Source organism: Ciconia boyciana, chromosome 9 (genome assembly GCF_034638445.1).
Source record: "Ciconia boyciana chromosome 9, ASM3463844v1, whole genome shotgun sequence".
Lineage (NCBI taxonomy): Eukaryota > Metazoa > Chordata > Aves > Ciconiiformes > Ciconiidae > Ciconia > Ciconia boyciana.
In genome coordinates, this window is record NC_132942.1 from 43,880,004 (window position 1) to 43,905,624 (window position 25,621).

Consider the following 25,621-nt stretch of genomic DNA (forward strand, 5'->3'; position numbering starts at 1 on the left):
CAATATATAATCTGCCCTTATTTCTGAATGCACCACAGCTCGGCAGCAGAGCTGAACAGAGGTCGCTCACGCTCCTGTTTTGATTTATGAATATGGATTTTGTTGGTTAAGCCATTAGGAGCGGTGATGAAGCAATTCAGCGTACATCCTGAACTGCAGCTTGCCTCATTTGAAGCCCGCTCTGCAGAACATTCTCCGTGTCTTCCCCCTGCAACGCCGTTCATGCAGGGAAGATTATATTAAGGCTTTATCTGTAACGCTGTAATTCCACCTTGCTGCCCTGAGCCCTCTCCTATGCGAAGCAACCCAGCCGCAGGCAAGGAAACGGTTGCAAAAGGGAATTGCAGAGGACTCGCACCCATGCCCAGCAGGAGAAGCTGATATCCCACCCAAGAGGCTTAAAGAAAAGCGTTAAATCCGCTGAGACCCCACGGGGACCCTGCTCTGGCCGTGTGCGGTGCTGCCCCAACACCTCCATCCACCCCGGGGCACGCGGGGATGTCCCCGGCCAGGGTAGCTGGGGTGGGGGTGACCCATCCCGCTCTGCTCCGTGGGCAGCGTTCCCCTGGGAGCAGCACTTACGCATCCCTCCGGGGCAAAGCACTGGAGAGGAGAGTTACCATCACGGCCACGGCTCGCTGAGCGACCGAGCATTGCTCCTCAGGGAAGTCCAAACCGGTTAGATCCCTCTTCCAAGGTCGTATTCCCCGTTCCCGGGTCAGCACGTCCCAGCCCCGTTCCACGGGGCTTTGTACCAGCGCGAGGTAAGAAACAGGCTGTGCCCGGGAGGCCTCGCTGTGCAATTAGAGGAAACAAAGAGGGAGATGGGAATTGCACGTACGGCGTGGCGAGGGCTGGGGTACGGCCTCTGCCGCCCGGTTCCCAGCTGGCTGCCGGCTCTAAGCCGTATTCTTCCCCATCGCTGCTGTATCTGCTCGTTTTGGAGAGGAGAAGGCTCTCCCCGGCTGGTGATTGCCTCCAGCTGCCCTCGTGTCAGGCACTGCGCCGTAGAGGGCCAATTTGGCACCTTCTCCTTAACGAACCAGCACGAGCCAAGACGCGGTCGTGGATGAAACGAATGCGTTATCCATGCGGGAGCCTTTGGGAAGGGTCCCCGGGAGGGCAGGTTTCCCCTGTACAGCAGGCAAGATGCTCAGAAAGGAGCACAAATAATATCCGAGATCTCTCCCTTCCAGAGTGGCAGAAAATTAAATTTCCACATTATTTATTCGAGCAACTCACAGAACTCCTAAGCGGAGCGGATCGGTCGCAGCCATCTAATGCATCACTTGCCAGCCGTCCCCTCCTCATTTGTTTTTAATTAGCAGCAACATGCAGGGGGCTGAGCCAGGCAGCCCTGGCACCGCTGATACAGGGACAGGTAACGGAGCTCGCCACCCCCAGCCAGGATGGCGGGACATCGGGCCGTTGGCTGCAAATCGCCCCCTAATATGCCGGGAGCAAGGGTGGGATAAACGCGCTGGAGCAGGTAACAAGGTCACTGCCAAAAGGACGCTTGCTCTGTGTCTCGGGCATGGTGGCAACGAGGGTTGAGGGAGACGGGGTGAAACGAGGCTCCGAGGGAAGAGCGGTGACGGCACGAACCAGGGTGAGCTGCGAGACCTGCCCCAGCCCCTGACTAATTTGGGTTCCCGGAGGTGAGGTGAGGGGTGGGAAGGTGAGAAAAAGCCCCGGGGAGAAGCCAGTCACGGAGGAAAACTCTGCGAAGAGAGGTGAGACACGAAGGCTGAAAGGGAGAGGGAGGGGAGTGAATTTAAATAGAAATTTAAACCAGTTGCATCCTCCCTGGCTCAGGGGCGGCACAAAATGTTCACAGTGGCTGAGGTGGGTTTGGGTTGTCCCCTGGGCACCGGCGCAACGGCCTGAGCTAAGGTGACGGTAACCGGTTTGCTTGGGGCCGGGTGGCCAAGGGTGGGTGGTGCGACCGCACGTCGGTGGGTGAGCAGGGAAGCTGCTCCAAGCTTGCGCTTCTCCCAGCCCGGCCCCAGAGCAGCCCACGAGCCCCCATGGGAGACCCAGCCCCAGCAGGAACGAGCGTTGTCCCCCCGGCCAGGACCCTGCCTGCGCCAGGGGGATGCCGGGGCCACCAACAGCCTGGACTGACGGACAGCGGGACAGAGCCTACGGTGACGGAGCGGGGAAGGAAGCGCGTCAGGGCGGCTGACGAGCTGCTTATTGAATAATTATTCATATTATTCAATATGAATAATAATTCATATTATTCAATTATTCGGGGGGAGCTGATGGCTGGTGGCCGCGGGCTCCCATCGCCCGCCCTGCCCTTCGCCTCAGCATTTCGTTTCACCTCGCGCCATGTTCCCGGAGAGGTCAGCGCTGCGTCACCTGCCTCAGCCCTTCCCGCTCGTTTTTGGTGGGAGAAAGCGCCGTCCCCACGTCTCCCTGGGGCCGGAGTCCTCCAGGCGCGGCCGCTGGCAAACCCACGCGCCGGGGTCCCCCTGCTAGCCCCCCACGCGCCGTGGCACTGCCGCGGGGAGCGTGCCCAAGGCTGCCCGTCGGCAGGCCGCTGCAGAAACGGAGGGCAGCGGTCGAGCACCCCGGGGGGGTCTGGATCCCGGGGGTGCTGCCACCCAGTCCCCTGGGGAGCCCAGGTCCCGTGGGTGCCCCCGAGGGTTCCCACGTGGGAGCTGCCCCAGGGGTCCCGAGTCCCACAGGTGCCCGGTCCCAAGAGTCTCGGGGTGCTGGGGTGCCTGGTCCCATGAGTGTCTGTGTCTGCGGGGGTGCCTGACCCACGAGTGTCCGTGTGGGTGCGTGGCCCACAAATGTCCGTGTCTGCGGGGGTGCGTGGTCCCATGAGTGTCTGTGGGGGTGCCTGGCCCACGAGTGTCTGCGGGGGTGCGTGATCCCACGAGTGTCTGTGGGGGTGCCTGGCCCACAAGTGTCCATGTCCGCAGGGGTGCCTGGCCCACAAGTGTCCGTGGGGGTTGCAGGGCCCATGAGTGTCCGTGTCCGTGAGGGTGAGTGGTCCCACAAGTGTCTGCGGGGTGCCTGGCCCACGAGTGTCTGTGTCCACAGGGGTGCATGGCCCATGAGTGTCCGTTTCTGTGGGGGGCCTGGACCACGAGTGTCCACGTCTGCGGGGGTGCCTGGCCCACAAGCATCTGTGGGGGTTGCAGGGCCCATGAGTGTCCGTGTCTGTGAAGGTGCGTGGTCCCACGAGTGCCCGTGGGGGTGCCTGGCCCACGAGTGTCTGTGTCCGTGGGGGTGCGTGGTCCCACGAGTGTCCATGTGGGTGCGTGGCCCACAAATGTCTGTGTCTGCGGGGGTGTGTGGTCCCACAAGTGTCCGCGGGGGTGCCTGACCCACGAGTGTCTGTGGGGGGTGCGTGGCCCATGAGCGTCTGTCTCCGCGGGGGTGCCTGACCCACGAGTGTCTGTCTCCGTGGGGTGCCTGACCCACGAGCGTCTGTCTGCGTGGGGGTGCCTGACCCACGAGTGTCTGTCTCCGTGGGGGTGCCTGACCCACGAGGGTCTGTGGGGAGTGCGTGGCCCATGAGCGTCTGTCTCCGCGGGGGTGCCTGACCCACGAGTGTCTGTGAGGGGTGCGTGGCCCATGAGCGTCTGTCTCCGTGGGGGTGCCTGACCCACGAGTGTCTGTGGGGGGTGCGTGGCCCATGAGTGTCTGTCTCCGCGGGGGTGCCTGGCCCCACAAATACCCGTGTCCACAGGGGTGTGTGGTCCCACGAGTGTCTGTGGGGGTGCCTGACCCACGAGTGTCTGTGGGGGTGCCTGACCCACAAGTGTCTGTCTCCGTGGGGGTGCCTGACCCACGAGTGTCTGTGGGGGGTGCATGGCCCATGAGCGTCTGTCTCCGCGGGGGTGCCTGGCCCCACAAATACCCGTGTCCACAGGGGTGTGTGGTCCCACGAGTGTCCGCGGGGGTGCCTGACCCACGAGTGTCCGCGCTCGGTCTCTGGGCGCCCCCTGGCGGACGCGCCGCGCCACAGCACCGCCCCGCAGCCACCCCGCCCGGCAGCGGCTGCCGCGGCCCCCGGGGAGGGGGGGCCCGGGCCCTGGCCCCGGCGATGGTGACTCCCAAGGGACGTTGTGACATTAAATCCCGGGTCCCAAAGGCACGGGCACACGCGTGGGGGAGCCAGCAACGGAGAGCGTCACGCAGGCCTGGCACCCGCGTTAATGACCGCAAGAACACGTCAGGGTGGGACGGCAGCGTGCAAGCAAAAGGCTGACGCGGCCCAGGAACCGCAGAAAGAGCTCGTGCGTCTGTAATGAGCCACGTAGAGCTTGCCACTAATTAACCTCCTGCACTGGGACGAGGAGGAAGGAACAGAGCCCCGCGGGGCAGCGGGGCGAGCAAAGCCCGCGCCAGATTGCTCATCCGCTTCCCGGCCTCCGCGCCGGCGAGAGGTGCAAAGAGGAGAGGGCAGAGCCGAGTCTGGACAGCCAAGCGTTCCCCCACGTAGGTGCCTCCAAAGGCTCGGGAACTGGGAGACACCGGCCCTTGGCCCGAGGAGTGAGGTGGGCCAGGTTCCTCCCTCTGCCCCTGGTCCCCGGACTCAACACGGGGACTCCCAGGCTCTAACGCAGCCCCTGGGAGCGATTGTGCGGGTCTGTCCCCCTCCATCCCCTCCGGCAGCAGGAGGGAAGGCAGATGATGCTCCCCTCTCACGGGAGGGAAAGAGCTCGGGGTAAAATAGACGGCCGATAAGCAGAGAACAGTGAAAAATCCCAACCCTCCCAAGCAGCACTGAATAAAAGCTTCTGTTCCAGCTCATTCCCAAGAGGGAGATCAGGACCGAGGCAGAGCGCAAGGTGATGTTCCACACTGCTCAAGGGTGCTGACGCTCCGGATAAGCTTCCACAAGGCCTGGGCCAAACTCGGCTTGGCTTGCCAGGCCGCTCAGTCAGCAGGCGGCTGCAGCCCTGCCCAGCAGCACGCGTCTCCCAGCAGCCAAAAATAAAAGAAGCATTAGGCAGAGAGGCCGAAGTATTGGGTTGAGAGGGAAGGGCAAAGCCTGATGTTGCTTTCACACCCCATCCTTACCCCAGGGTCAGGTCTCCAGCTGCTGCCAGGAGTTGGGCTCACACAGGGGACTCATTTTCGGGCACGTACCTGCAGCGTTAAGAAGGGAGACCCACCTTCCTTCCTGGCTGGAACCAACAGACCTCCGACTCCACGTTAAGGCACCAAAGCCTTGCGGTTTTTAGGAACAAGCCAAGTAGGAAGAAGCAGCATCACCACAAACGGCAGCGGTGGCCTCGTCGGTGGAGCAGAGACGCAGCCCTGAGAGGAGACTAAGGCTCAGCTACAAACACGGTCCCCAAGCCAGTGTGGGATGTGCCTGTTCGCAGCAACCGTCTTCCCAGAGAGGGAGAAATTCACCCTCGCGTGGCCTTAGTTTCTAAGCTAACAACTACAGGGACAACCCTCTGCCTGTTCCACAGTTTAACAGCCCGGAGCTGGCCGTGACACTCCAGACTTTACCCCTAGCAGATGGAAAAAGCAGTTCATCCATCACCGAGCCGGGAGGAGGAACCCACCTGCTGAAGAACATCTCTGCCAGGTCCCGGACACCTCCTCACTCCTGGGCCAGGGGCTGTGGCAAAGGAGGTGAGCGAGGCTTAGCCCTGCGCTGCCCTACTCCTCTCCAGGAGGTGTTAAGCTGCCCAGCACCGAACCTCCACATCTCAGAGTTTCTTTGGAAGGAGAGGAAGGGTTCCAAGCCAGCATTTGGGAGGTGCATGTGGTTAGTATTCAGAAATGCTGCCGCTTGAGAAACTACATTTGCGGTCCTCGAAGGCCAAACATATGGTAGGAGTTATTGCATGCTTATTAAACATGTTTTACCATTTTCCCTTGCTAAGGCTTGAACGACCGTGTCATCATATGTAGAACACTTCACGTAAAAGAGTAGGGTCAGATGTGCCTTCAGCACCAGAAAATTAACACATGGGATTAGGGGAAGGTATTGGTGGTAAAAAAAAAAGGGGGAAATGGAAGAGGTCACACATTCACAGAGGACTGCACTCGAGGAGCTGTAACAGCGCACTCTGGCCTTGATTAACTACTGGCATTAAGGCAGAAGCATTTCCAGATTAGAAGTTCATGCGTGAACTTTGGTAGTTTAGTGCTCCATAGCCAAGGTTTGTTCTCAAAAATAATAATGTGCCAAGAAACTTACTGGCAGAATTGGGTTGCATAACTGGAAGCACAACATCCACTCCAGCAAAGGCAGGACTCGGGCCATTCACACCGAACTGGGGACTGCTCCGTACGTCCTGGCACACGACCAGGCACGAGACCTGCTGCACGAGGACAAATGACTCCTCGGTGGCAGCTGAGCTCACGCCACAAATTCTCCCATTTCAACATAATCACTCTTGTGGAAAAGCAGTGAAAGCAGTTCAGATCCGAGTGGGCGTGAGTTTGAAGGGAGGGGGGGAAAACGTGGAAAAAAGGCGTAAGAAATACAGACGACTCTCGGCCCGATTCCATAAAGAAGGGGGCTTACACCATCATGCTGCCTCCCCCTCCTCATTCCTCGTGTTAGTTTTGTGCCAGCTGATCTCTTTCAGGCTAAGTGGAAGGAAGAATTAAAAAAAAAAAAAAAATCAGGATTACCACGTGCTTCCCTTCAGAAAGAGAAAGCTGTGGCGGGGAGGGCAGAAAGACATCATCGGGGCTCAGGTCATTAGCTCTGCTGGCCCCAGCATCCGCTGCGGGAGGGAGCCAGGCACCAAGCACCGCGGGGCAGGAGCTGTGTGTGGCAGATGCAGGGGGAAGAACAGAAAACAGGCACTAGGGAAGAGTTGGGATTTCACAGCATGAGGTGTGGGGGTGTGTGCCTCGCATCTTCAAGAAATCAGTTTAACTGCTCACCAAGTACCCAAACAAGGGAAAATTAATGGTGGAAGACAGGCTGCTGCACATCAGAAGGGTGGAACTCACCCGCTGCTCTCCTTTGGAACAAAAGAAAAAAAAAAAAGGAAGCAAACAGAAGTAAGTTCACAAAACTTTCCTTTTTATTATTTGAAACTGGAAAAGGCTCCTTGGGTAACAATGATCAGGTGTAAAAGTAACACACGCGTTTTGCTCAGCTTTCCGATACCTGGGATGAAGTAGGCCAAGTGTTGCAAAGTCACATCTGGCTTTTATACAGCCTGTTCCCCTCAAACCCACAAACAAAAGTACAGGTAAAACCCCATCCCTCAGACAGGGGAGCAGACCGGGCAGGCGAGTTGTTTAAACTACAGTTAATCATGTTCCACATGGATGTTTGTGGCATGAAACCGAGGTGTTTGATGTCAAATGGCATTTTAGAAAGAAAAGCTCACCTTTTTCCTCTGCACTACCCTCTGTGTCAAGCAGGAGTCTGGTGTTTCACCTTCATTTTTACTAAGTACCACGGGGTAATTTATAGAGACTTCTTTACACTCAAAGCCTACAGGAGATGCCCAGATTAATCCATCGGTGTCATGTTAAAGTGGTGAGTGCAAAATACACACAGAAAACAGGGTACACCTGCTTAGGGGAAGTAGGAATATTAATCAATGAAAAAAGTGCAGATTGCTTTAATCAAGCTAATGAACACAGCCAATCTGAGTGCTCTTTGCCTCAAAAATTAAAAAGACTGCAATCCAAACAAAAACCAGAATCATAGATTTTAATTTAGCACACAGAAAAAAAAAAAAGTCAGTGGCACTCACAGTTTGGTAACTTATCTTCCACTCTACCGCCTGATCACACATCTCAAATATTTCACTGTCCAACTGGTAAGTTATGCTGTCTGTCTGGCCTGCAGCGCGAAGGCCAGCACGCAATCCTTTGGCAGCTGAACACGACAGAAGATTATTGGCCATGTGAGCAACCAGCTACAAGACAGAGTTAATATATTATCATTTCCTAAACTAGCAAGTTGAGATTATACAACCCATTTCCACACAACACCCAACACTCCCATTAAGTTCCACTAGTTTTAAATTAATAAAAAGCAATAAAAAGTCATCTTTGTTTAAAAGTAAACATTGAGCCAGCTGCATTTTGGTTTTTTTTCCTGGTAGCTTACACCTCCAAGCAAGCTTGCACATGAATTTGCTTTCTTCCCCACTGCAAGTTTCCTAAATAATTGCCATCCGGCCTCTGCTGTCCCATTCCAGAGCAGCCACAGCAGCACTGCACTGCTCACTCCAGAAGTAAGCTGACAGCCCAAGTTACAAGTAATTCCGTCCCTTTTCCTCCTCCTCAATTAAAAAAAAAAAAAAAGCCTGACAAGTCCACGTGGACTGCAGTGAGTCTCCTACAACCACAACGCCTGATCATAGCACATTTATAGCTATGAAATCAGGCCCAAGGCAAACAAACTGGCTGGATGAGGATCTTTGATGCTTCTGTTTTCCAGCTGGCCAAACCCATGTGTTTTGACAAGACAGAAAGCGTGATCTATGAGCACAACACAGCCCGAGCACGTAAGCCAGTCACTTGCTTATTGCTCCTGAGCTAGAACTAAGCCCTAGGTTTTGCCGTGGCTATTGAGGCAATACTGCTCCGCAACCTAAATGCAAGCGCTCTGTTTATTCCAAAAGGCTTCTGCCAAGAGAGTATTCCTACCCCTGACAAGTTGTTTGCATCTTCCCCAGCACTTTCCACCCATCTGGGATCAAGAAATAAAGCCAATTGTCCCCAAGATTTTTCTACAGAGCAAACGGGACGAGGACACGTCAGCACCAGAAATTTATCACCATCTGCAAGGCACCACCACACATTATCCCTGTCAACAGCTCACAGAAATATCCCAACAAGCTGGACAACTAGGGTTCAGGAAACAAGCAGGGTGCAGGGTACGCGCTGAGAAATACTGCGCAGGGGGGTGGTACAGCCCGTACCAAACATGAACAAGTACAGCACAAGATTGTACCGTTAGCACTGCTTCCCACGGGTACCACGAGGGAAGGCAGGACCGGGGCTGCGGTTGCATCCCTCTCGGCCACGGGCGATGCTCAGATCCAAACAGCCTGCCACTAAATCTGGCTGCACTCCTCTCGTTCGTTCCCCTCTCCCAATGCTTTCAGAGCTGCAAGTTATAACTCCTCATCGTGTTATTCTGCTTTTCTCTGAAAGGACTGATGTAGCCACGCACAAAGGAACGAGCAAAGGCAGAGGAGCACCCAGAGCGTTTATGCCAGTCTCTCCAAATTCGCTGTCCTGACAGCTTTCCTCACCCAAAGCCAAATCAGAGGGAATTTTCTTCTGAAATGCCACAAAAGCCTGCCAGGCTTTGAGGAGCAGAAGGTGAGAAGAGAAGGCAGAGGAGGAGTATTAGTACAAAATTTGCTATTTTCATTGCCTTTGCTCTAGACAGAATAAAGCCACGGTGTATCAGCAGTTTTGCCTTTAATCGGGACTAGCACATTCTGACATTTTGAGGCCAATCAGGTATACTATAAATAAAAAGATGCTACTACAGGGGCAAAGCTGAGCTGTGAAAAGTTCCTGCAGGGCATCAAGCCTCTTCAAAGCCCTTCTTTCCAGCCAGCCACGCAGGTCTCACCTTTGGAAGGGAGACGCTTAACACAGCCACTGAAAAGGTTCAGAAGGGACAAGCCACAAGCAGAAGAACCGCTTTAGCCTGGAGAACAGGAGATGCACAGCCTGTGCCAACAGCCAACCAACAGGTCCTCGCCCAAGTGACAAAGCAGACCTGTATTCAGCACCGAGCAAAACACTCCTGCCATCTGCTATCCGTGGGTTTGCGCTCCCCAGCAGACTCCTGATATCAAGGGGAATTTAAGCTGCAGGTAACAACTACTAAAAGCATTTTATGACACAGCAGTGGAACATACCTACACCACCTTTACACACTCAGCCAAGCCAACACAGCAGGTTACAAGGAGGAGACTGGCTACAGAGTCAGCGTCTGTACTTAGGAGACAGTGACTTGGGTCTCAGGCCAAGTGCTTGTAGTGCGTTCAATACTGTCTGGATTTTCAACCTGATTTAAAAAAACAAAAAGCAAAAACTATTAAGTTACTTATGTAAAACTTCAGGATTTTTATTTTTTCAGGTGAGTGGGGACATTGAAAGAAGGAGAAATCCACGATCAGAACTATGTGTCCATTTGCAGCTGAAGCAGAGCTCGTTTTAAGGACAAGTGATCGAAACAGCTGCCCAAGGGGACCTCTCTCATCCCTTTGGGCTGTTAGGGAGAATACAAAGCAGCCACACACTGGCTGCGCCAGCCTAACAGCAAGCTCCAAGATAAACTGGCCACCCAGATGCCAACCAGACTCCTAATGTCTTTAGGTATCCCAGAAATCTGCATCATCAAGCTGGAAATCTCTGTCTGCACGATTAAGCACACGCTCTCCTCCTGCACACAGCTCAGCAGCTGCAGCAAAATGCTGAGATGCCCGATTTTAGCTTCAGCTCACATCTCTGCCCACACACTCGGAGAACTGCCACCCTTCCCTTCTCCCGGCCCTGCGTGATGGGGTGAGATCCAAGTCAACTCTTCCCTCTGCTGATGCCGACAGGAATACCTCTAACAGGCTGCGCAGAAGCAACCTACTTTTTACAGCTTATTCACTAGAACGGTAATAGCACTTCAGATCCTCACCTCTAACACTGCGGCAGGTTTTCCGCTACTAACAAAGCGGTAGGAAACAAAGAAAAAAGTGCCCCAAATCACCTTCCAATTTCCAGAGGTTTGTAAAACTATATCCAAAGAGACAGGAATTAATCCTGTGAGTGACGTGACCTTCTGCTCAAAGTCTCTGCTGGAGACTCGGTTCTCACGCAGCTTGAGGGAACGCTCAAGAGCCAGAAACAGCAAAGAGCCCTTGTGAGAGTGAGAATAAAAGCTGCTCGGAGTCAGTGAAACCAGGCAGTGACTGAAACTTCTCCACAGAAGGGGCCTGAATCCTCCCAGCACAACACATGTACAGACACATTTACAAACCAAAACCTGAAGAAGATGTAAAGGCAGAGTTTTGTTAGACACTGATCCGGCTGGTAGCAGGAAAAGAAACCTGGAGTTTATCATCACAGCCAGAGAGCAACTGCAACAAAGGATGTATTTTGCCTGTAACCAAGAGCTTCTTTACAGTGCTCTTCTCTCCACACAAGGGTCCCTATCGTCTCTTCCTACACAGGATTAATAACACACGCTGATGCAAATGCTGATGGTTTATAGCACAACTCACAGTATATTAGCACTGGCCAGGATTTTCCTGCATAGGATAGTCTATGGGGAATCTGCTTCCTCGCCTGCAGCCCACACTTCCCAGTGGAGCTCAGATCTGCCAGAACACAGGTATCGTGGAAAGAAATTAAGCCCAGGAGCTTTCTGTGGAAGCAGCAATCATCTGGGATGAAACAAGTGCGACCAGAAAGGGAACAGAAGGGTCCTGTGAGTGGAGCAGCAGCACCCACCTGTCAGCACCAACCGTAAAAGGTGCCAGAACAAGCCACAGCAATATTAGGAGAATCTCCCATCGCTCCTTCAGACTGCATAGGGCAACCTGATACAAGAATGACACTTAACTGGGGTGACATCAGTACCAGCAACACATGGCACCTTCTGCTGCCCATCACAGACAGGAGTCAGTAGGCTGCATTTGGGTTTATTTGATAGTTTTCTTTTTTCTCCTTCCTTTACATTTTCAGGCCCAGTTTAAAAGATCTGAGGTGAACCTTTCAGGTACAAAACCAGTTCTGAATGCACCAGCTTCTGCAGTTTACACTCATTTCCAGTTCCCTACCCAGCTCCTATAAGAAAGAAGAATCACATCCTCTACACTCAGGGAAACACCCAGACCTGGAGCCCCAGGGACAGCACATCCACTAAGCTCTAGAAGCCAGGGCAATGCTACGCACACTGTCATTTACAGTGGGAATCCTCCCCTTACTGCCAAGCTGAGGGCATTTCTCAAAAGGAAACCACTCACTCCAATTACTAAGCCAAGGACGCAGGTATTACACCAGCCTCTCTTGACAATGCTGCACCCAGAGAAAGGTTTCCGGAGAGGAGGACGTGCTTTGTCACTGCTGATGCAATTTATCATTAAGCAGCCAGCCAGTCTGCAGTGGTGGACCACACAGGTTTTCAGGAGGGTAAAGCAAGTCTCCCAGGAGGACAGATCAGCCTAGAGCACAGCAAAGGCTTAAATGAGTCCCTTCCCTGAAGAAGAGCTCTTTCCACAGGAGACTGCTAATGGTCAGAGCAGAGGGCTTGTGTCCATCCAGTCAATTAGATGTTCTTCTGATCCAGCTCTGACCTTGAGCTATTTTTGTTCCAATACATTCTTTCTGCAATAAGAAAGGTCTGTTTCCTCCTCTGCAGGATCCCTTCAGCTATACAAAGCTATGTGACAGACTGGGTAACGAGGACTGCTAGGGAGCAGTGTGGGGTGGCAGGGAGGAAAGGGCAGTCATGGATATTTTAACCGGGATGTGTACATTTGGGGTAAAAAGGCTTTATTAAAAGTGCATGCTTTTTTTCAGAGGTACCGAGAGCAAGGAATCCCCATCCCAGCCCTGGCTGGGGAGTGCAGCAGCCTTTGCAACCCCGAGCCCTGTCCATCACCAATCACCCGTCAAGTAGCCAGCGACTGAATGTTCTTCAGCATTTCATCAAAAGCCTCACGGGAAGGCGCTTCGGCATTCTGGAATGAGACCTTGATCCGGCTGTAGAGACTGAAGGACTTCAGCTCCAGCCAGATGAATCCAAAGCGATCCTCATCAAAGAGAACAAAAACACCTGGTGTTCGCTCGGGGCTGGTGAAGCCATGGCCAGCAATAAGCCCCGTCCCATAAAAACTGCAAGGAGAGAAAAATAGCAAAAAAGATGGGAGAACAGCCATAATTACCCAACATTTAAGAAAAAAAATTTAAAAAAACCAAACACAAAACTATGATCAAGCCACTGTCAAACACACTGCCAGGTGCTACAGAACAGGGAGTTTCACACTCAGTCAGCTCTTATCACAAAGCACAAAACACCGTTGATACCACTTTAAGAAAAGAAACTCTCCACTGCTATTTGGAGGTTGCTGCTTTTGGCTATTCTAATTAGCACCTGCACACCAAGGCTGAATTTTTCTGTAGTTCAGCCCAGTAATCCATCTGAGATTTACTTCTGCAACTCAAGGATCAACCCAGGCCCAGACAATCCTCACAGAAAAGGAAAGGCATGTTGAGAGGGTGACCAGAGAGGCAAACTTTGCAACGAAACCCAGGGGAAGGCAGAGAAAGAAAAATCTAAAAAAAGAAAAATCTAGCTGGAGCTGGGGAGGAGTAAAGGTCAGCCTAATCTCCAAGCAAGCAGCAGGTGGAGCAGGGTTTTATTCAAACACAACTCGGTTGTGACAGCAAGGGCCTTCTGGGATTAACCAGCTAGTGGCAGGTTTTTCCACGAGGACAGATGTTTGGCTGAAGGTCACCTGCCTAAGCTTCAGTTTTTGGGCTCTTTCTCCACACTTCATTTAGTGTGCTGCTTCACTGACTCCAGGTCCCATTCAACAAGGCTCTCTGCATACTTGCATCTACTGCTTAGGGTGCTCAGCACCTTCCAGAGCTGGCCCCAAGGCACCAGAGGCCAGGGAGGGGTGGGAGAGAGCACTGTGTTCTGACAGCCAAGGAACACAAATGACACACACAGAAACAGGAAGCAGCTAGAACAAATCTCTATATATACTAGCTGGGCAGCTCTGGGAAACAAAACATAGGAAAAAAAAAGGGGGGGGAGGTGGAACACAGGAGAGGTGCTAGCTTTAGAATTAACAGGATAGAATCTAGCAAGGAAGTGGGACAGCAGATGACAGTGTGAGGAGAGGGAGCAAACAGTGTGGGAGACAGGGCAGCAGCGGCAGAAAATCTGAGCACAAGCAGCCGGGAGATCCACATGCAGGTGAAGGGCAAGCAAATACAGAACGCGCCTCAAAGACATTCCTCCTTCCATTTCAAAAGGTGACTGGCATGACTAGGCTATAAAACCACTAGTCCTTGTTACCAAATTCGGCAGGTCCGGGGATAGTCTTCATTCCTCGATATGACTCCCATGGGCAGCACAAAGGGCTGGGAAGCTGGTGCCTTGTCCTGGGTCGTCCCCTCCGCCCCAGCTGCAGTCTCTTCCCCCTCGGCACCTTCTCCTCCCAGGGGCTTTGCAGCAGGCTGGGAGGCAGCCTGCTGGGAGCGGTCCTCTTCCTCCTGCCGGTGTTCCTGCTCTTGTTCCTCCCGACGCACCTGCTCCTGGACCTCCAGGACGATGCGAGAGAGCTCACTGAAATCACGAAGGTTCTCGATGTCGGGTAGCTGAAGAGGATGCGCCAGGTCAATCTCCACAGTCTGCTGCCCAGCTGGGATGTTGGGATCTCCCTAGAGAGAGGAGGCAACAGCATGGCTGCAGAGGCAGGGTGCTACAGAGTTCAGACCTGTATCCTCCCCACGTCCATCATCTGACTTCTATATACTTCACCCCATCCTACAATCACCAAGTGGGCAACAAAAAAAAACCCCCTCGGACCTTGGTCATTGTTCCCTGAGCTGTCTACTTGACCTCTGCTTTCCCCTCCCAGAAACAGGATTTTGAATCAAAAGCTACGAGCCAGGCTGTACTTGCAAGGGTGAAAGAGAGCGAAGTCAAAGCTGCAACTGCATTTTGTCAGAATCCCTCCCTGCAGAGAGGAAGGAGCTCGCTAGCCTGGCTTCAGTGAAGAGCTGCCAACATTTGGTACCTGCTCCTCAGACACGTGCGAGTGATGTCCAGTGACCTGCTACCAGCTGCTCACAGAAAGCAGCTGGAAGGGAGGGAAAAGGAAGGGGGAGCCAAGGTGGCATCATGAGAAACTTTGCAGAGCAGGTTCTAGCTACTCTGCATGTGTTAAGATTCACCCAATGCCACCAATCCCCACGAGCAACACAGTTTGGGGTGGCAACAACTGACTTCCTCCCAGACAGAGATCCATGGCATCAAGAAGAGAATACTTTAACAAGCATCTGAGAGAAAGGAAAATGCACTCACGGTGATTTTAGTCCCCTTCGCTTTCTTTCCATGAAAGCTCAACATGACAATCTCGAGCCCATGGCTCCCATATGTTCCCTTGAAGAGACCTGGCTTTATAAGGTCATCAGGGCTGCTAGGAGGGAGGTAGATGCGTCGGTATGTCAAGCAGTTGCTGTGCACAAAACAAAAGGTTAGAGATGTTAAGAGAGAATCCCTCGACACAAAGAATGTGTTTGCAGTCTGCTCCTCCACACAGCTTTGGGATGTCGTCAAGAGATAGGCAGGATCTCTGTTTTTAGCAATATCAACAAGCTTAACATTTTGCTTTAGACCTATGCAAGCCCTCCCTTCACTTCTCTCTACCAGTCCTTGTTAGCACGCCAGGAGGCTCCTGCAGCAAGGTCACAGTAAACCTTCACATTCCCTGGGATTTCCAGAGAACCTAAGAGTGAAGCATATTTAAACACCTGCTACAGCAAGATGGCTGCTACTAGAAGTTTGGAGTGATGGTTAAAAAACCTCCCAAGTTCTCAGGGACCGTCTGATTTCTGCCTAGCGCACTACAAAGCATATTGCTTACTAATACCGATAATAAGCAGATAGCTCCTTGGGATCACGGGTATTTGCTCTGTCTTCAAATTAAACACAGCTAAATCACTCAAAACGATCTTACTGTGCACAGTTATTGTAAAGAACTTGGAACCTTATTATTACTGCTGTCCTTACATCTCATCTCTCCGTACAACTGGAAAGCACTGTACTTCACCATATCTTTGCACAGAGCCTGCAGAGACAGAACATTCCTCTGGCTGTTAAAGCCCACTGCAAGCACCCCATCTTTGGAACAAATGATCCACTGTGCTCTTGAAGTTGCATCAGCCTCAATACCTAGGAAGAGCTGGTGCCCTTACTCATATTGGCTGGTGTAGATGAACTTCATCAAGATGAGCTCTTGCATGTGTTCATGGAAGATGTCTTCCAGAGTCCGACCCCATTCTTCCCTTAGCCACGTCCGGAATTCCTGCAGCACAAAGAGAAAAGGGGGAAGATAAAGGCATTTCATTTGCGACAGTGATGTACGCCAACGTGACTTCGCCTCGTCAGCACGATTCACTGGCAGAGCCACAGAGAGGGCATATGCTCTGCCAAAGACAGAGGATCATGGCTGGATTTGGGAACAAGCACGCGTTGCTCCAGAGCTGGCTGGGAAATATGCTTAACAAGCAGTGATAATGGTAACTGCCCTATACTTGCTGGACTCCACACGATAAACATGCTTCCCTTCAAATAAACTGCAGTTAGAACCAATATGACTCCTCAGAATGAAAGCATAAGCATCACCTCTTACTGCAAAGTAGCTGATCTACTACTTCTTTACGTCCTGACTTACCTTGCAGTAACTCATTCGTGTGCCCAATAAGCTGACTCCTGTGCCCTATCCTGGCATGTTAAACATAAAAGGGGAAGCTTTTGAAAGGCACTGAAGATTTAGGAGCTTAAATCCTGCTGATTTAATACTGATGCATCTAAATCCAAAGGGTCCTTTGAAAACATCTCCTGAAGTACCTCTACACCAGCTCTGACAAGTTAATACCCTACCACGAGTTAGCATGAGAACAGCTTACACTAAGATTGCAGCCTACCAAGTGATATTCCAAACCTGCTTTCTTTATCTTCTAAAGCCAGATCCTCCAATTACCATAATGCCACGCACACTTAACGCGGTGCTTTGAAAGTATTAAAGCATTTCTCATCTGCTACAGAACCAGAAAACACTTAACTAAACCTTTCACCCAGCTGTTTCCCATTAGTAGACAGACATTTTAAAGCATTTGTTAGAAGCAACTGAACTATCAGATTTGTCACGTTTAACTAGCTGACAGCAAACACCACTACCTGGAACAGGTATTAGCTGAAGGTTTTCATCCTGACATTTATACCTGCACCTTAAAACATGTAGTTTGAGTCAGCTATACCCAGCAAGGCAGATTCCTGACACAGACACGGAATAAACAACCAAATGAAGCTTTTAATCCCTTGACCAAGACGACAAGCAGTAGAAAGCTGTCCCACTGACAAGCAGGTATTCAAATGCAGCTGGTGCTCAATATTAGGCCTCTGTCTGAAAGTCTTAATTATACAGACAGCAATACCACAGAGATCAGTGTCTGGCGAGTGCTGCATGGTGTACAGTGCATGCTGCTGTGGACAATTCTTTGGACAGGCCTGCTGTCGAACAGGAATGGTGTCACAGCACAGGAAGAAAAAGGGTGCTGGGGCTCAAAGAGCACCTTGCCACACAGAACTGCCTAAAACAGTTTTTTGCTCAACAGGATGGACGTAACAGCCTGCTCCAACACTCTGCTACACATTGAGGTAAGGCACAGGGTCTCCACCCAGACATTCTGCAGGTGTAACACTGAATTGATATCCCATAGACTTGAGCCTTAAACCACACCTGGGCAAGTACAGAAGACATTCCCCAAGATCCTGCAATTCTTCAAATGTGGCCACTTGAAGTTTTGTTGCAAGTCACAGATCAATTCTACTCACTTAAAGAAGATCGTAGTAAATTGGCCAGAGGCTACTAGCCTGGGTTTTCATGTATGTTCAGATATAGAGAAGGCAGAAGATCACCTCCCAGACCCTAACGTTAGCTAAGAGCTTAGGTAGGCAGCAATGCTTTATCTTCAGAAAGGGGACATACAAGCAGCCTTAATGCAGACTCTTGGCAAAGCACTCTTACCTCTTGCCTTCCACCTGACATCCGATGATGATCTGTCTGGTTGCATTTCGTGGAGAACTCATCCTTCTTTACAATCTGTAGTTACCACAGAGGAGAATTTAACAGGTTACAGACCTGTTTAGGGATGCCTCGGATGATGTAACTAAGACTGCTTAGAGTAAATGCTTTACACAACAAGCGTTACTGAATTTGCTACAACAGAGAAATTATAAAGTGATACCGAGTGCATCAGCTACAGAATAGAGGAATAAAAGCAATAAAACCCCAATGCATTCTAATGAAAGATACTAGTTTTAAGTTGCTTCTCTATTTTAGCTTCCTTCTTCAAAGAAGAGGAAACAACCTCTCAGGAAGCTTTTCAAAGCATCCAATGTACTGAATGGATGCTACATCACCTTCTCAAAGTCTCATCTTAAGAGAGAGCTGTAAAACAGAACAGGTCTGTGTGTCTGCTTGGACACATTCACCAGCTGCACAAGGCCATTTTATGTATCCTTTCCCCCAGCCTGCACACATACTGGTGCTTCCACCCCGTTCCAGCTCAACAGAAGACAGTATAACAGCCTTGCTGTACTATTGCCAGTGAACAAATTCAGAGTGGGGAACAGCCCACACAGCTTGTCAGACACATAATGAGCGTAAAGCTGGCATCCACACATACTACAAAGTGGTGAAAGCTACGTCCCTTAAATAAAATTCTCATACAGTTTTTTGCTGAATCCATTTCCAGAGCCAATGTGCATGCACGCATACTGCACCCAGGACAGATGTTGAAAGTGCTAGAGGAGCTCACCTGGATATGGCCGTTATGAGGTCCCTTATGACCATACATACACTCAACCGTTGCACATTTCCTCTCCATGAGATGAATCCTGAAGAGAGGTTTGAATCTCATGGGATCATCAACATGAGGGTCATGAGGTGGCAAGTACATCCACCCGATGATGAACAAACCGTCTACCTGCAGAGCGATGGGAGACAAAGCATACAAGATCAGCCTCGCACGCTTTCGGTTGAGTTTGCAGCAAACAACCCCAGGGCCTATTCTGCAACAGGACAGGAACTGTAGAACAGCTTGCTGCATTTCCAAACTGCTTTCCAGCAATTAAATCAGACCATATGCACTCACAGCACACCCTTGGTGAAGAGGGAGAGGGTTTCTTTACAAGGCTTTCTGCACCACTGGAAAATGATCAGGCCTTTATTACTGCAAACGACTTTGTGACGGATGCTTGGTGCGCAGGATCCAGAGGGAGAGACTGCACTGAAGAGACTACACAGCTAGTCAAACTCTAATTGGTTTGAGAGCTCATGCTGGCAGATACTCGAATTGACGAATTCTGCTTCTCATGATTATCCATGCCTTTTGGACAAGGAGTTATTTGGCTCTATTGCTCACAGACAGCACAGAAAGCAACAGTCTCCTCTGCTGAGAGGTACAAGTTCCAGCCCTCTTCCTGCATGCCTAACAGAATCCTTCCCCTCAAGCCCCGCAATTCCAGAGAAAGGGTATTTTCTAAACAGAGGGATCTGAGACAAGAGCAGAGCAGTGCCACAGAGGCACACTTGTCTTTATAAGGTCACAATATCATGTAAGTATTGGTGCACTTAGATGCACTCTTATACCAGTTCATGGAACAGAATCTAGCAAAGCCCAAAGGCCTCGTGATTTGTTACGCTTCAACCTGTTAGCTATTGAACCTTGGTGCAAAGAACAAGGGCTTCAGGCAAACTTCTGGCCCAGCTCTCACCAATGCAGAGTCAAGCGCTGTTCATTAACTGCTCTCCCCAGCAGCATGAGAACTGACAGACTCCACAGGTCTTACACCAGTCATGCACCAGTATCACTACATCTGATGGATTAGTCTTAGACGCAGCTGATGAAAAGTATAGCGAACTACAGGAAGGAGAGGTGCATGAACACAAATGCAAAACCCTTTGCAAAACGTTCAGCCGCAGGCCAAGATAATGCAGTAAGTGACAGGCCAGTGCTGAAACCTCTGCTGTACTTGATGCACAAGGAATGGACTCCTGTGCCAGCCAGACTCCTGTGGAATATCAGCACTAAACTAAATCAAGCCTCTCCCTGAAATATTCCTCCTGTTTTCTGTGTGCTCCTGTGGCTGTTTGGAGTACAGCTGAAAAACCATCAGGACTGTCTGGAGAAAGGTGGTGATGATTAAAAGATCCCAGAAGCAACCCCTGGGTCCCAATCACTTGCTTGAGGGTTGGCCGTTCAGATTTCTCAATAGCACGGAGATGGCAACCAGATCTAGAAAGCAGTATACAAAAGACTCATCAGGCCTCGACACCACAGCCCCCAGAATGAGGTACTCACTCACCACCACGTTCAGCAGTCCCCCATAGGGCCCGATGTCCGGCTGCCATAATCCCAGGATGTGTCGGTATCGGTGCAGCACTAAGGAACAGGGAGACACTGAAGTGAGCACATCAAGCTAAGGAATTGGGATTTGGGGAAAAGAAAGAAAAAGGAAGACTGCTACCAGACTGCACACAACTCTGACCAATACCACCCACAACTGCCTTTACTAAGGAAGGGAAAACTGATTACACCCAACCACAGCCAGGCAGTTCTGAACTGAGGTCTCCCACAAGCTCGCACGGATTTATGTTGTTCTCTGCAGCCCTGCTCCTGGCCCAGTGCGGGGGCAGGAGCTAGTTTCCAGAACTTTACAGAATCAGATACCTCACCAGGAATTCTCAGAAAACTTTTGCAACACGGTCCCGTTAATGCAAATCACATGATATACCCAGAGCTAAAAACAAATAAAGTATCTGCCATCTCCAGTTACCAAAAATGTACCCGATGCCTCAGACTGCAAAGCAACAGAAAATAAGGAAGGGCAGAAAGGCAGTAAGGAACATGGAAATTTGAATATTTTGGAAGAATTTCCCTGCCTTGTATAGACAAACTTGTCTCCAGAGTTAAGCGTCCTTAAAAACAGCCACCGAGAGAGCACGGGCAAAGCGCACAGACCATGCCAGCTCAGGAGATCTGGTGGTGTTACCAAGTCAGTAACAGCCTTAAAAATTCTAAGTAAGCAGCTACATTTCAGCAGTGCCCAAAAGCTGCTTCAAAGTCCCCCTCAAAGCCTACTGCAGCAGGTGAGGCTTCTCCATTTCTCATATCAGAGCTAGGTGCACTTTCAATCCCACCAAAATTGAAGGACAAGAAGGAACGTTTTCAGCAAGCAGGAGAAAATGCCTATTACAGAACAATCTTAACAAACCTCCACTCTTGAGGAAAGCTTAGAGATGCTACTTGCCTCCAGTCCGTACACAGTCAGCCATTAATTTTGTCCATATAATTTCCTGACAGTAACCTTCACGTGAAGACATCACACATGATCTGGCATTTTGGGCAGGAACAACAGGATGCAGATTATTTCTACGAAGATGGCAAGAAGATACTACGCTTGCCTTACAATGATGTCCATGGCCAACTCAGAAGGCCACAACAACCCGTTTTAACCTACAGGACTGGCCTGAATAATGGTTTTTGCTTTGCATCAATTTATAGAAATAATTGTGTTTCAGTGCAGCTGTTACAACAGCTTTGTTTCATTAACTATACTTAAGATAGCAAGAACTATAGGAGAGTTTTTATTACACCAAAGTAGAGAACTTCCACAGAGGTTTAGGACAGCAGGGCGGCTTGTCCAGAGCTGCTGCCAACTGGCCTGGAGGAGCCTTTTTCCTGTGCAGTAAACAATTTAAGATTGATGGCCTGGTTTCACCCAGTGAACCAAGTGCAGCACAAACAACACTAAGGCAAGCAAGCAAACCACATTCCCAGTCTTCTCGTCTCAGTGCAGTAATTACATATTAATAAATGGTATGTGCCTAAGCCGCTCCACCCACCACAATCTGCCTTCTGCCCTGTCTGGCATGGAGCTGATAAAAACTCAGCTTTTTTTTTTATTTTTAGGACAGAAAACTTGATGCTAAGCTATCCAAGAGTGATAAGGATGTCCCTCCTCCCCCAGCTCCTGTCGGAAGCACTTTCAGAGCTGTAGCTACAATCGATGGACTTTAACAGCGCGGAAAGTGTCTGCTTGACAAGGCAAGCCCTTTCACTCCAAGACACACGCCTGTCGAGGGCAGTTTGTGCGCTCACTCTGAGTAAACAGCCGGCTCCAGCTGCAGCTCGGTTCGCCAGGGGCCATGGCGGTTCAGGAAACGTGGCTGAGTCACAGACAGAGCCTGCTTCACCATCTGCCCCGACCACCCGGACACCTGGGGCTGCAAAGGAGGGAGGAGACCAAAAAAATCCCATTCATCTCCAGAAGAATCCTACCCACTGGATAGCAGCTTCTGCGCTTAGCTTGCACCACTACTGTGAGCAGCTCTTCTTTTTTCACTGTTTAAAAACCCAGCTGGTTGGCACTACAGAAGTCTCCAGATGAGCTGATGGGAAACAGGCTGCAATGTGAGCAGCACTTCACCCAGCCTCACCCTCCCTACACACCAACGCCCATGGCAGGGACACCTTAACAGACAGGTTGTCTCCCTCACTTGCTCAGGGGACTGTGGACTCCTCCTCCTGTTCTTGCAGGAAAGGAAGTTACTGGGGAAAATGCTGGTACTTGGCCAAAGGCCCAAATGAGTCTCAAAGCAAAAGCACAGCTCCATTTTCAGGCCTGGGGTGTTTCTGGGCTCCAGCGAGCCAGCAGCTATATTCATTGCAGGGAAAACCCGATGAATTCCAGCTCTGGCTCTCCCTGGCAGGAGACAGGATGGATCTGACAGTTGTTTCCCCTCCCTGCTCCTCGAAAGAAAGCAGCACTTGGGTCTTTCTCCAAGGTTTTCCTTTGCTATGCACACTGCCTATTTTTCTCAATCCTGAAGAAGCCTCTTGCCTACCTGAATTTCTGAGCCCACATCCTGCCAAATGGAGCAAAAATACATCCCCGAGGCACTTCAGTACAACCCCCACCCAGCCTGGATATTACCCACATTGCCACAAGCAGCCCTGCACGCTCTTCGGATGGGAAGGTGGCTTGAATCCAGCTGGGGGTGGGCTAGGAAAAGCAGTGAATGCCCAAGCTCCCATCAACAGAAGGCTGCCTGGGAAAGGTCTAATGCCTGTGCTCTTTGTCAGTCAGACACAGGATAAGGAAGTGACGCTAAGCAAATGCATAGCGATTCAAGCAAGCATCGCAGCGCTGGCAGACCACAGACGCCATAGGTAGAAACAGACAAGTTACAACCCCAGAATGGGTTATTAAAACAGGAGGAGAGCAGATGCTTTCAGATGTTACTGTTTTAGCTAAATCTCATGTCATTACCTGTGTCCAGCTTGGACAGCACAGGCAGAGAAATGCAAAAACCTAACATGGGAGTTTTCAGTGAAATCTGCAGCCTTTAAAGCAGAGGTAGCTCACTTTGACTGCAAAAGACCTGATCTCCACTACAACTCTCTCGGACTCTCAGGATGCAGCAAGGTATCTAGAAGCAAAATGAGTTGGAACAATGTAAGCAGTTACTGCTCTCCAGCTGGTGATAACTGACCTGCTAGTGGAAAGAGCTAAGTGTCAGCCAGGCTAGTTTAAAACCCGGGGGAAAGTGATCTGAGCTGACCTGGCTAAGGCTGCATGAATATGAATTAGGGAGCACTCACATGGTAAATCCTGGCAATGCAGCCTTAATACACAGGAGGGGAAAAAGGGGGAAATAAGCAATCACATCTTAAACCACACTGGCTGCTCCCCAAGTAATACAACACACCCCTAGAGAAAAGGGGCATGAGACATCAGAAGTTTGGGGCTGCAGCTAAAGAATTAACAACTGAGGGAACAGCACAAAATGCCATTTCAGAGCCACCACAAACGGCACGTTTGGAGCAAACACCCAGGTAGCAATCTACAAAGGAATCCCTCATCCTGCGGGGCAGCTTGGACGTGCCTCTCCATCCCATCCAGCTCCAGAACAAGGCTGGCGTTGACAAGCAGGACTGCCAAACCTAAAACGCTCTACTGATTCCTGCTGTAGCACTGCTGCTTGTCTGTCATGACTCACGTTAAAGACACCATCTTCTCTGCGTGGCCCACGCTCGACTGCTTTCTTTAGCACAGGTAAGTCTGCAGCATCCACTCTGCTCATTAGAGTGTGCAAAAAACTCCATTCCCAAGCAGCAGCAAGTTAAGAACTTGAGTCTGCAAAACTATGCAGACCCAAAGCAGCATTAGAGACAGCTCAACACCCCCTCCAAGTACCAAGCAGTACTGGCTTCCTTAATTGATGTAAACTGATCAGTACTTCCCCCCAACTTCTGCAGAACAGTGAGCCTTAAACTGCAATGTTTTACTATTCTTCCCTCAACACAATGTCTGGAGGGAAAAAACAGTTTACCCAGAGCAGCTTCGTGACTGAGAAAGGCAAATCACAATCTCTGAAACACCAGCAGAATGTTTGCTAGAGAGGGAGATGGTGGTTAAAAGGATTCACTGTGCAGGGAGGGAATTAGTATGGGAACCCTCAGCATTTTTCACTGAGAAGGGCTGTGGAACCGAATGCAGCTCATCTGGATCGAGACAAAGCTTTTGCCAGTCTAGAGCCTATTTAAACTTGCTTTTGGGAGCCCTCACCAGGGTATCTGAATACTTCCTTCTAAGAGAGGAGCAATGCCTGAAGAGCAGAGCAAGTGCTCCCCTACTGTGAACACAGGCCCTCCTTTTTGCACCCAGTCAGGACAATTTTCTAACTTAAAGCACTTCAAAAGGAGACCAACATACCTCACTGCCTGCCCTACTCACATTGTCACTCTAAAGGGTCAGAATGCTCCACTAACGCACGACAGAAAGAACAGACTAGCCAGCACCCTCTGTACTGTCCCAAGGTCCACCCCAAAATAATTTGCTTAAAGCAACGTCACACTCCATGCAGCATCTTGTGTGTGCTTAGTGCAGGAAGCATCAACCAGCAGGAGGTACGTACGGCAGGTGTAAACATCTCTGTACTCCATGTGCTCGTAGTCGGGAAGGATTTTCATAAAACGCCCCGACTTCACTCGTGGGTTTATACCTGAACAGACACAGCAGGGTAAGTACCAGCAAACTCTGCTCCACTGTAACCAGAACGTAACAGTACGATGAGTCTGGACCAACCACGCAGGAAAGTCAAACTCTCTTTTGACTTTACTTCCAGTTGTGGTGCACCATTTATTTCCATCAGCCCCAGTCTCAGGTACACTCGGTTAGCAGGATTACTCACGCGGAACTTGGCACGTTCGAGATTCCCACAGACAATATTTACAAATGGCATCCACTGAATTCAAAGTGGAATCAGGGTCCCCCCTCAAACTCTGTAGTGTGACTGTAACGAGCACTGCTGTCTCAGTAAGACCACTTAGGCCAAGTAACTACATGGATGGTAGCCCAGGCCTTGGATTAGTTATGCTTTCTAGCACTTAAGCTCAGTTCCCCATTTCCCACACTACCTCTTACAGAAGCACATTCAGTGGACAGAAAAGTGCATGTGAGTCCTGCCAGTAGCCCCAAATTAACTCTTCTGCAATGAAAGTTTATGGGACAGTAGAGAAAATGGGGTCACACCACCAGGAAACTGTTCCACTAAGTGTTTGCAAGAGGGCAAACTGTTGAATCTGAGCAGGAGAGCCAAGATGGTGCATCCCTGAATGCCAGAAACAGCTGCCAAGCATTCTGACTAACCATTCTGAGTAACCATTGCTTCTTAGGATTGCTGAATGGATATGGACACAGTCCTTACTCCGAAATGCAATAAGGTCTGTCACAGAGGTGGTTCTCACACGTCAAGTGCGACTCTTTGGCAATGGATGCTATGGATTCAGAAACTACTTTGGTGCAAAGGAAGGCTGGAAACATACATGTAAGACA

General features: G+C 50.6%; 1 protein-coding gene across 6 annotated transcripts in view; it reads right to left on the minus strand.

Moving 5' to 3' along the window:
- Nucleotides 1-7,012: 7,012 nt before the first annotated feature.
- Nucleotides 7,013-25,621, minus strand: part of FBXO31 (F-box protein 31) — a 28,192-nt gene continuing 9,583 nt past the window's right edge. For 3 of the 6 annotated variants that reach the window (XM_072871847.1, XM_072871845.1, XM_072871849.1), the window contains 7 exons: nucleotides 20,087-20,163; nucleotides 18,538-18,705; nucleotides 17,745-17,819; nucleotides 15,910-16,019; nucleotides 15,017-15,170; nucleotides 14,006-14,370; nucleotides 7,013-12,813 (listed from right to left, as the gene is read on the minus strand). In XM_072871847.1, the coding sequence (XP_072727948.1) occupies nucleotides 12,591-12,813; nucleotides 14,006-14,370; nucleotides 15,017-15,170; nucleotides 15,910-16,019; nucleotides 17,745-17,819; nucleotides 18,538-18,705; nucleotides 20,087-20,163 (1,172 nt within the window). In that variant the 3' untranslated portion in view covers nucleotides 7,013-12,590. Of the gene's footprint in view, nucleotides 12,814-14,005; nucleotides 14,371-15,016; nucleotides 15,171-15,909; nucleotides 16,020-17,744; nucleotides 17,820-18,537; nucleotides 18,706-20,086; nucleotides 20,164-24,701; nucleotides 24,789-25,621 lie in introns of all 6 variants that reach the window. The other 3 variants (XM_072871844.1, XM_072871848.1, XR_012044056.1) reach the window with 2 other exon arrangements.